This window comes from Priapulus caudatus, unplaced genomic scaffold (genome assembly GCF_000485595.1).
Source record: "Priapulus caudatus unplaced genomic scaffold, Priapulus_caudatus-5.0.1 Scaffold760, whole genome shotgun sequence".
NCBI lineage: Eukaryota > Metazoa > Priapulida > Priapulimorpha > Priapulimorphida > Priapulidae > Priapulus > Priapulus caudatus.
Window position 1 is genome coordinate 269268 of NW_014577821.1, and position 12233 is coordinate 281500.

Here is a 12233-nt window from a genome sequence, read left to right on the forward strand (position 1 = left end):
CGATTACCTCCGCTGAAAGAATCACGAGTAACGGCCGTTGGCAGCCAGCGGGGGGACCCTCACCCACCAATATTATATACTGTCAATCGATATATACACGCCGGCTTAACAATCGCTGCCCTTTTAGCACGCGGTGTTGATGGAAAAATTCAAACCGCACGCCTGCAGGGCGTGTATACGTTGAACATGCGCGGGGAGAAGAAACGCGACTATGTAGATATATACGTGTTGTATGTCGTTTCAGTTCAACTATGCAGTACCCGGAGGCAGGATTAGTCCCAGCATCCTAGAATCCGACAAGGAATGTCCCGTCGAGGCGTTGCAGAAACAGGTAAAGATTTGATCATAAGATGAAGAGCACATCTATTAGGGGTAAATGGATGCATGAGATGCTGCTATACACACCGCGCGGTGTGATGGTGAACACACCTGTGTAATACCGTATATACCTGTAGGATACTACACACACCTGTAGAGATAGATACTAATTTACATGCCTGTTGATTATTGTACACTCGTGTGGAATATTGTACATTCGTACACGACGTGTGGAAAACAGTCCACACCTGTGGAATACTGTACACACATGTGGAATACAGTAAACACCTGTGTAATATTGTACATACCGGTAGAATGTTGTACATGCCTGTAGAATATTGTATACACACCTGTTGAGCATCGAGAGCGCGTGTAGGTAGCTCTGACCGCTACCTCTCTGCTTTGCCCCACAGCGGCTTCCGTTGCCATCTTTCCTAGCGCTATACGTTCAAATACATTATTACATAATCACATAACGTAGTTTTATTCAGCTTTACAACCGCGCGCCAGTCAAACACTCAACGGATGCTGCAAATGACACGGCTTTGCGGTGCGCGATAGTTGTCAAAAGCTAGACATCAGTTGCTGAATAGACCGTGATATTTTTTGTCGATATGGTATTTTCAGATCGAGACGCTTACCGCTCAGCTAAATAGGAGGAGTATAAAGATATCAAAAGCCGCAGACGGGTGAGTGCAAGACTATAGCTGTACAGTCGATGGAAATGATATGAATACGATCAAGAGCTAATCATAATGATACATGCATTAGTAGCATATGTATATGTGTTATGTTAGCATATGTTAGCGTATGTATTATAATACATGTACATGTATGATTAGCTATTGATATAAATGACGAGCAATTGTGACAGCGGTGTTCCAGGGAACGTTCAGTTTATTCTAACTCACCGCCGCGTATATTACTTGCGTTCGACATGAGAATATCAAATAATATGTCTCTCTCTGTAAGTCGATGTGATATCAGCAGGAGTGACATAATATAGACTAATGATTAATATGTCTATATTTTGACACTCCTGATATTAGTTAATCTACTTCCGCGCGCTCGGGGAAAACGTGGGAGCTAGGTGCGAACAATCGCATATCAGTTGTGCAAATTCGTCTCAGCGGAAGCGGATTTTGCAATATTTCTATCTCTTCGTGGGTGCACGACGCAGCTGGTTAATTTGCCGGTTTCCTGTTGTGTAATCAGCTGGATCCTAATCATCGCTGTTTGCATTAACGCCTGCTCTTATTTTGGCTCTATATGAATTCGCGCTGTGATATTCAGTCATCAATTCGGAATGATTTGTTACTCATTTTAGCAATGCGCGTGATAATCATATGTACGTTGAATGGTTAATCACGAGTTGTAATTCACGAGTATTGTGCTGCCATCTACATGGGGGATATCAATACATAATTGTCTCGCCAATCGCTAATCGTCTGTTGGCGCTCATTAACTCTACAGACATACTGTGAAACATACATACTGGCGATGTGCATGTTTAATTAATTGCAAATTAATTATAATTCAAATAATTAATTTGCAAAATTATTTAATCGATTTGTTTCCAGAACAATTTCACTTCCCGGAATGTTAGTGTTCTCCATAATTCCAATAATTTTACGAGCAAGGGTTATGCATTATCTTTTATTAATTGCGGTTATCCAGCTGCTTTAGGAAAATAACCTTATATAGAATGCCGTATAATAAAATGATCTAATATCTGTAAGTTAATGAGAGTGAAACTTTTAATGAACATTTACATCTGAGTTTAGAAATGCTTAAACTTTTGCTCGCGTAACCCGTTCTGCATGGTGATTTTCCCCACATTCATGTTTTCATTGAAACGAAAAATGAGAGAGTACTAACGTAGTGTATGACGACTATATCTTACTTCTTTTGATTGTAGATATATCAACTACTTTGAGCAATACGCGGAATATGACTCCTTCTTGTGTACTGCTGATCCACTTAACCCCTGGATCAGTGATACCACAGAGTACTGGGACTGTGACAAAAATGTGTAAGTATTTACATATACGCCGGCTGACTGTGACACTAACCTAAGCAGGGTCGTACCTTGCAGAGGGCAAGGGGGCAGCTGACCCGCTAAACCAATGTCTATACCATTACAGTGCTTATGCATGACGAATCGCCCACGGTCAACTGCCAACAACCCAAACTGCGAGTGGCATTGCCTCATACAGGCGCTAATCATCTATAAGTAATAGGAGGAAGAAAGCTATCTGTATGTTCTCGCGTACCGCACATTTATAGATAGAGCAGCTGCACCTGTCTGGAGCAAATGTAAGCCCATTGACCTATACTATAACAAACACCTGCACATTTCGTTCTATACGTAGATTAAAAGAGGCCACCGTGTTTCATATTTATCTGGGATGTTATAGCATCGATTCGGTGTTTTTAGCTAGGCAGCTCGTTTTATATAGATTATTAATACTAACAGCGGGTTTCATTTACCTGGAAAGTTTATCGGAAGTAGGTTATTGATAAAAACCCTTATTTTTTACCTACGCGGTTCGTTGGGCGTAAATGACAACAATGGTTTACTGGGAAGTTTCGCTGCACGTAAGCCAAAGGTGTAAATGTGTTTTATGTTTAACTGGGCAGTTCGTTAGACATGCCGTATTTCGCGGCTTATTGGACGCACCTTTTTCTCGGAAAATATATTCAAACATCACCTTACTTCCTAAGAACTTATGGTAGATGTGGCGGACATTATTAAAGCTAGGTATTTTTTTTAGCTACGGTACGTTATATTATACACCTAATAGCCCACGATATATATTAACCAATGCTGATAGCGAGGAGGGAAAGATGGGAAGATATGCAGGGATGATATAGAATGGATCACATACAGGAAAGATGGGAAGATATGCAGGAATGATATACGGGGAGAATTCGGGATATAAAACAAAACAAAATATGCTTGCGGCCACATTTATAGTGAGCATACAGAGAGTAGTAGATCTCGCAGTAGACAGCGCCGTTATGCAGTTAACCATTTTGTTAAGATTATTATCTTTATACCATTATTAAGTTTAGCAGGTGCGTCTAATGCATCGTAGCCTCTGATATGATAGCGTATATGAGCCCCTAAACACGCTGAAACCACTCACCAATGATTTATTCTAACTTGAACATTCATTCTTATTGATCCTTCTAAGTTTAGCCTCTTTGTTTCTGTCATTCCATATTGAAATTCTCTCCCTTCCTCTTTAGTTAAATTGACTACGTCACGAATTTTCTATGGTGTGTATCTGTAAAATTCTTGTTGCCATTTTTTCACATTAAAGATAAGTACTAACGGGACTAAATGTATCGTAAAATTCTTACCTGATAAGATTGTTTCTCAACTAGTTAAAAAATCCAAAAAACCTGGACGATTTGATATTATGATCCTGACATTAATTGCTTGCTATAGGCTATGTATGAGTCACGAGTGTATGTTTACATCGAACGGAATAGCAAAATAGGAAGTATAATGCAGCAATTTAACAATAAAAAGTGAACAGAATCACTTACATTTTGTGAAAAAGTGGAAATATTTTTTTAATTTTTACTATTGATTTTAAATTTACAATTTATGGTGGTGACGTAATCACTTTAATTGCTAATTTGAGGCATTTTCTAATGCGATCCGCAGTGTTGATTTGTTTATATATGATCAATTTGTTTCTTTCCGTCGTCGGTAACAATTTCTTGGACTTTGAAGACGAATATTCGTGAGGTTATGAGGATAGTTACCATGGTTACTAACAGTATCGGCGTGTGTTTTCTGATTGCAGCCTGGATGTGTGAACACGACGGAAACGGACATCAAGAAAACATGCCGCATCAACACCAACACGACGGTTTCCAAGGTACGTATACGGACAGCCGAGCCGATGTGAAGAGTGAAGCAAATCTGCTGTTGCGAATGTATTTTTCCCATTGTTGTTATTACTTATTGCGAACGGCCTTGGTAGGGTAATGCTTCCAGTAGATGCTAGTTTTCGCATGTATCGGCGGGTACCACCCCCAGCGTGTGGTATATCTGTCAGAGGAGGAGGAGGAGAGAGAAGAAGAAGAAGCAGAAGACAAAGAAAAAAAAGAAGAAGAAGAATAAGATGACGACGACTACGACGACGACGATGATAATGATAATCATGACAATGAAAGGTGATAAGAAGCAGAATACAAAGAAAGATGAAGGGAAGTAGGAATAAGAGGGCGCCGGTGTCGCGTCTAGTAGAATCAGTAGAGTACACACAACGCCAACGCGTATTAGGCACATAATTATATATATATATATAAAAATATATGTATAAAACATTTCCCACTCTCGTCGCATCGCCCTGCCTCGTCGCGCAGAGAAAATGCGCAGATACGCAAGAAAAACACACGCGACGCGCACACACACAGTCACAACACACGCACACACCACATACACACACGCACGACGTCACGCACCGCACGCACCACAGGCAAAGTCTGCAGCAGGTTTTCCCGCCGCGGCAGACGATCGAGAAAACGCGCGCCGGCTCTCTTCTCTTCCTCTCTCTCTCACTCCGCCTATCTCTCTCTCTCTCTCTCTCTCTCCTCTCCTGCTTCCCGCCCGTTCTCCGCTTCTCTCTCCGTCTCTCTCTCATCTCCTCTCTCTCTCTCTCTGTGGTCTATTCCCGCCTCCCTTTCTCCTCTCTCTCTCTCTCCTCTCTGCGTCCTCTCACCGCTCCTCTCGCGTGAGCGGCTCTCTCGTCCTCTCCGCTATCTCTTCGTCGCTCTCTCGCTCTCGTCTCTTCACAGCGCGGCGCATCACTGCAAATCGAATTACGATAAATTACGCGAGATAAGAGTAGAGTAGAGGAGAGAGAGAGAGAGAGGAATGTTGTTCAGCGGCACGTGCGGGACCCGCCGTGCAATTTCCACGCCTCTCGCGGGCGGACAAAATATTTGCGCTAGACCGATCGCTCCGTATATAGAGTGCGCAAACAAGTCGACAGAGCGTGTTTTCGCTGCGAAACTGCTGGCCTGATAATGAGAGCGGTAACACCACGCCTAGCGGCCCCGTGAGACACCTGATGCGCGGCGGCGTGCGCATCGTCTGATGCTTTGCGTTCACTCAGCGGGGGTTGATTCTCAATGGGGGGGGGATTTTCGCTTGAGTCGTAATAAATGCCGAGCCGTGGTGCTGCGATGGGGGGTAGAAGGGCGCTTGGCTTGGCAGATGGCAGGGAACTTATAGAGGGTTAGGTTGATCTGAGGATTTTATAATGAGGTCGTTACTGCTTGTAATTTTGGTGCGCTTCATGTCGGGCAAAGCCATGTAACCAATTATCATGGAAACAAAAGGGCGTGTTAGCGCTAGTATTGTTTGTTGTTGTTGTTGTTGTTGTTGTGCTTCTGCTGTTGCTGTTGGCTGTTGCTGGCTGAACTGTTGTTGCTGTTGGTTGCGGCTGCTCCTCTCCTCTCCTCCTCTTCCTCCTCCTCCTCACCTCATTTCCCAACGCACATTCCCACCCCGTCCTATTCGTCTTCATGACCTGCTTCACTCCTCGACCCTGCTGCTGTTGCTGCTTTCAACCCGACCGCAAGCGAATTATTTCTTCGTGACCGTTACACGAATGTACACACAACTCTCAGCAGTCAGATTGTTGTGGCTCAGCCAACACTCTCTATATTCTCTAACTCTACACTAACCACCTCCATCATCCCTACAAGTCGCCCTTGACTTGCACAGTATTATCTACATCTGCATCACGCACATTGTGTCTGTGTGTGCGTGCGCGCAGTGGCGTACGTGCGTGCATGGTGTGTGGTGTACCGTTCTACAGCGTTCGTGTCGTGAGTGTGTGTGTGTGTTGTGTTGTTGGTGTGTGTGTGTAATGTGGTGTGTGTGTGGGGTATGTGCGGCGGTTGTGCGTGCGTGTGTGTGGTGTGCGTGCCCCCATCTTGGCCAGCCGGATATAAATCCGAGTCTCTCTACTTACAGTTTATCAACACTACCATACACAGCACACATGGGCACTTACCGCCACGCACCCACGCGCACAGCACGCCCACCGCACGCACACACACACAGCACACCACTGCACACATCACACACACACACATCCGCCATGCATTTATATTCGTTAAGTTTTATACCGTCACCTGACCTGTTGCCCAGTTCACCTGATTGCGAGCACCCAACGTGCCTTCTCTTTATGCATAATAAATACTGTATTAGAATCCTCGAAATAAAAAACTTTAAAAAATTATTGCCACTGCTAATGGTAATACATAATAGTGGTACCTGTATGAAATTCAGTTAATGAAAGAGTGCTCGTTTTTCCATTTGTACTTTTTTGTTCCCGCTCGAGCAAGCAGCGCCGTTCAGGTACTGAAAACCTTACGAGGAATCCTGATAACGCAAGCACACGTTTTAACAAATAAGCCAAAAGGACCCGATTACAAGACTACCTCATTTCCTCACCTCACCCCGCTAGTCCTTAGCACATCACCTTACTACTACACTAACTACTACTACTACTACTACTACTACTACTTACTACTACTCCTAACTGACACTGGACTACTACTACACTTACACTACTGCTGCTACTGACTGCTTACTACTACTACTGACTACTACACTACTACACTACTATTAGCTACTACTAGACTGCTGCTGCTGGCTGCTGCTGCCTGCTGCTAACTACTAAGACTACTACTGACGACACACTACTACTACTTACTACTACTGGACACTACTGACTAGCTATCTTACTAACCGCAGTAGTAGAGATAATATAGGATCTTAGGATATTAGCAGTGATAGGATATAGGATATGTAGATATAGATCCTATATTAGTCTTTACTCCTGCTCGACTACTTTACTAACTACTACTACTACTACTACTACTACGTACTACTGACTAACTCCTACTACTACTACTACTACTACACTACCCCGTCCTGGCTGCCGCCGTTTGTTTGTTTTTCACCCTTTGGCTTTCTTTCTATGTTGAAAATCGTCGCGCAGTAAATGAAGCGAAAATATACGCATAGTTACGGTGTTTATACACGGTGTGTAATATAGCAATAGTGAAAGTTCATAGTTTTCAGATCGCAGTTTAAATAATGAGTCCCGCAGGCGACGCTGAACGGATATTAGTTTTTTTAAGTTTTTGTTAATGTTTTTTAAAGATTTTTTAGTGTTTAGTTTTTTGTGTGGTTTTACATTAATAATTGAAGATCCGTGGCGTGGCGCTACGTGGCAAGCTAATATTGAGACGGCATTGTGGATCATGGAATTAAGAAAACGCAATGCATTCGTATTAGAACGAGCACTGAAGGCAATGAAAGTTAAAGTGGGTGTGCTAGGGATAGACTGTTTGATTTCCATCAGCTGGGCTGCAAGTTATCCCTGGATACAATTTTGAGTGAGCGTTCATGTGAAGTATCTAATCAAGTGTACTCTTAATGTTTTGCCGTCCGCAGCATAATATGATTAAATATCTTCATTAATTTTCAAAAAGAAAATTAGAAATGACGTTCATGAGTTCATTGAGTTGGCGTGACGTATTAGGGGGCAATTTCTAGGTAGAAATCTGTGATCATGCTCACTACAAAACACAGAAGCCGCGTGACAATGACGAATCTGCGTATTTCTTAATTAATTTCCGGGCAGCCAGCCGTTGCATCACGTTCTGCCATAGCAACATAAGATTTCTTGTGTATTTTTCTCTACTAGTTGCACTATGAATGTTCTGTAATAGAATGGCAGGCCAATAGAGGTTGGTGTGATTGTCGTCGTGTGCCTTATACGTACGATGCGTTTAAACACCATGATAATAATCATAGCTATTTAGACCTTATTATAAGCACATATATAATTAAATATAATATTATATATACAATTTATATAATATATATATTTATATATAATATTGCTTATAATATATAAATTATATATAATCTCTCTCTATATATATATATGTGTGTGGTTAATCTATAATAATTAGGCCTAGTAGATATTAATGTATGGATATGTTTACTAGTGTTAATTTCTGTATTATTTCTAGGGGTTAACCCGGCATGAAGTTTATTGACAGAGTTTTGCCCGCGGTGCGCATCAAAAAATAAAGGAGATAGACATATGCAAATGAAGACAGGTATCGTACAACCGCCGAGTTACCGGCGTCCGCTGGAAAGAATCACAGTAACGGCCGTTGCGAGCCAGCGGGGATCTCCTCAAACCACTCAATATTATATACTGTCTATCGATATATAACACGCCGGCTTAACTAATCGCTGCCTTAGCACGCGGTGTTGATGGAAAAATCAGAAACCCGCACGCCTGCAGGGCGTGTATACGTTGACATGCGCAGGGGAGCAGAAAGACGCGAAAACTATGTAGATTAGAGGTGTTGTGAGTCTTTCAGTTTCAACTGAGCAGTACCCCCTCGGAGCAGAGTAGGTCTAGCATCCTAAATCCGACAAGGAATTCCGCGTTCGAGGCGTTGCAGAAACAGTGTAAATGATGTGATCATAAGATGAAGAGCACATCTATTAGGGTAAATGGATAGCATAGCTGCTGGCTATACCACACCGCGCGTGTGATGGTGACACAACACCTGTGTAATACCGTAATTATACCGTGTAGATACTACCCCACCCACAAGATAGATACTAACATTTACATAGCCTGTTGAATTATTGTATGCACCCCCGTGTGTGAATATTTGTAAGCATTCGTACAACGACGTGTGGAAAACAGTACGCACAACCTTGTGGAATAACTGTGATCATCCACATCGTGTGCTTTCAGGTGTGGAATATACGAGCTAGAAACACTCTCTGTGTGTAAATTGTTACATGACGAGTAGAATGTTGTACATGCCCCTGTAGAAATTGTAATACACACCTGTTAAGGAGGGCATCGAGAGCGCGTGTACGGTAGCGGTCTGACCTGTACCCGTGGTCGAGGATCTCAACTGGCTTGTGGCCCAAAACGGATACCAGCGGCTTCTACGTGCGATGTCTTCCTCAGCGGCTAGTAGCCGCGTTCAAATACATTAGTACATACATCAACATACCTAGTTTTATTCAGACTACAACCGCTGCGCAAAGCAGTGCCAAACACTCACGATGCTGGCATGAATGAGCACGCTGTGCGGTGCCGCGGAATAGTTAGTCCAAAGCTAGACATCCGTTGCTGAATAGACCAGAGTCGAGGAGAGTTTTTGCTCGAATGGTAATATTCATCGATCGATGACGTCTTACCCGCTCAGCTAAGATAAGGAGTAATAAAGATATGAAGACGCCGCAGACGGGTAGTGCAAGACTATAGGCTGTACGTCGAATTGGAAATGAATAGAATACGATCAAGAGCTAATCATAATGATACACCTGCATTAGTCGCATATGTATATGTGTTTATGTTAGCGATATTTACGTATTATTAGTATATACATAGACATGTATGAATTAGCATTGATAAAAATTGACGGAGCAATGTGCCCAGCGTGTTCCCGGGAAACGTTCAGTTTTACTTCCTAACTCAGCCGCCGCGTATATACTTTGCGTTCGACAATGAGAATATCAAATTAATATGTCTCTCTCTGTAAGTCGAGTGATAACACCCCGGAGTACATAATATAGAACCTAATGATTAGATATGTCTATATTTTGACACTCCTGAATTAGTTAACAACTTCCGCGCGCGTCGGGGAAAACGTGGGACTAGGTGCGAAACAATCGCATATCAGTTGTGCAAATCGTCTCAGCGGAAAGCGGTTTTGCAATATTTCTATGCTCATCGTGGGTGCACGGACGGCGCGTTCTCCAGCTGTTCATTTGCAGCGTAATTAGCGGTAGGTGTGTAATCAGTCTGGATTTCCTAATTCCATGCTTGATTTGGCATTAACGCTCTGCTCGTTATTTTGGCTCACATGAATTCGCGCGTGTGATAATTGCAGTTCATCATTCGAATTGATTTTTACTCTTTTAGCAATGCGCGTGACTAAATCATTATGTATGCGTTGAATTGTTAATCAAGTTGTAAAATTCACGGAGTATTGGGCTGCCATCTACAATGGGGGGATATCAAATACATGAATGTCTCGCTAATCGCTAATTCGTTCTGTTAGCGTACTCATATAACATCCTACAAGACAATACCTGCTGAAACATACATACATGGCGATGTGCCATGTTTTAAGTTAATTGCAAATTAATTTATAATTGTCAAATAATTAACTTTGCAAAATGATTATAATCGATTGTTTCCAAACAATTTCACTTCCCGGAATGTTGCTGTTCTCCATAATTCTGCAATAATTTATACGAGCACAGGCCGGTTATGCATTATCTTTATTAATTGCGGTTATCCAGCTGCTTTAGGAAAATAACGCTTATATAGAATGCCGCTTAAATAAATATGATCTAATATCTGTAAGCTTAATGCAGAGTGAAAACTTTAATGAACATTTACATCTGCAGTTTAGAAATGCTTAACATTTTGCTCGCGTAACTCCGTTCTGCCATGCCGTGCATTTTCCCCACATTCATGTCTTTCATTTGAACATAAAAATGCAGAGAGTACTAACGCTAGTGTATGACGACTATATCTTACTTCTTGATTAGTAGATATATGCAACTACTTTGAGCAATACGCCGGAATATGACTCCCTTCTTGTGTACTGCTGATCCCACTTAACCCCTGATGCAGTGGATACGCACCAGAGTACTGGGAACTGTGACAAAAATGTGCTAAGTATTATACATATTACGGCTGACCTGTGACACTAAACCTTACCAGGGTCGTACCTTGCCAGAGAGGGCAAGGCGGTCAGCTTGACCGCGCTAAACCAATCGTCTATACCATACATACAGTGCTTAATGACGAATCAGGCGCTCTCACGTGTCAACTCGCAACAACCCAAAACTGCCGAGTTGGCATTGCCCATACACGCGCAATCAAGTTATGCCTGAGCCTAATCCTGCGGTAGGGTGGCTGTGTGTGTGTGTTGGATGGTGTGTGGCGTCGCGGGCGCGTGCTGCGTGCGTGCGTGCGTGTGCGTGTGCGTGTGCGTGTGGCGTGTGCGCGTGTGCGGATATGTGTCGTGTGTGGTGTGCGTGCGTGTGCGTGGAGGTGCGTGCGTGTGTATGTTGCGTGTGTGTGTGTGTGTGTGCGTGCGTGCGTGTGCGTGCGGTGTCGTGCGTGCGTGCGTAGCGTGCGTGCGTGCGTGTGTGCGTGGTGCGTGTGTGTAAGTAGTCGGTATGCGTGTGTGTGTGTGTGGTGTGTGTGTGTGTGCGTGCGTGCGTGGTGTGTGTGCGTGCGTTGTTGGTGAGTGTTTGCATGTGCATGTGTGCGTGTGTGCGTGCGTGCGGGCGTGCGTGCGTGCGTGCCCGTGCGCGTGCGTGCATGTGTATGTGCGTGCGTCCGCACGCACGCGCGTCTGTGCGTGTGCGTGTGCGTGTGCGTGTGCGTGTGCGTGTGCGTGTGCGTGCGCGTGCGTGTGCGTGTGTACATAGGAACTCGCGCCATACCGATAATAAAAATAATAGTAAGTAATCACGAGTTATATTTACTACGCAGGGGTTTAATGGTTATGTACTCTATATCGCTCGATAACTCCACGTTACCGCTGTTCAAACACTCTTGGATAACACTCGCGTGCCGGTGCGCACGAGCTCGTAAACACGCGCAAGTCAACACAAATTCACAAACTCTCAAACGCCATTTTTCGCAGGTTTGTGCAGAGGGTCGTACGTGCGGGTAGATTGTGTGTTGTAGAACAGCATTTGAGCAGCGTTTACGCGGAATTATTTAAAAAAACAAGAGCATCAAAAATTTTGTAGTGTGTATAATTTCTGTATATTTACCATAATTTTACCAGAAGTGAATAAAACAAATATG

The 12233-nt window shown here is 43.3% G+C and overlaps 1 protein-coding gene across 1 annotated transcript in view; it reads left to right on the forward strand.

Annotated features, from left to right (window-relative positions):
- The first annotated feature begins 232 nt into the window (after positions 1 to 232).
- The window catches only part of LOC106813367 (regulator of G-protein signaling 7-like), a 15834-nt gene continuing 3833 nt past the window's right edge, over positions 233 to 12233 (forward strand). The window contains exons 1-3 of the mRNA XM_014817498.1: positions 233 to 331; positions 946 to 1007; positions 2237 to 2350. Of these exons, the coding sequence (XP_014672984.1) occupies positions 233 to 331; positions 946 to 1007; positions 2237 to 2350 (275 nt within the window). The remainder of the gene's footprint in view (positions 332 to 945; positions 1008 to 2236; positions 2351 to 12233) is intronic.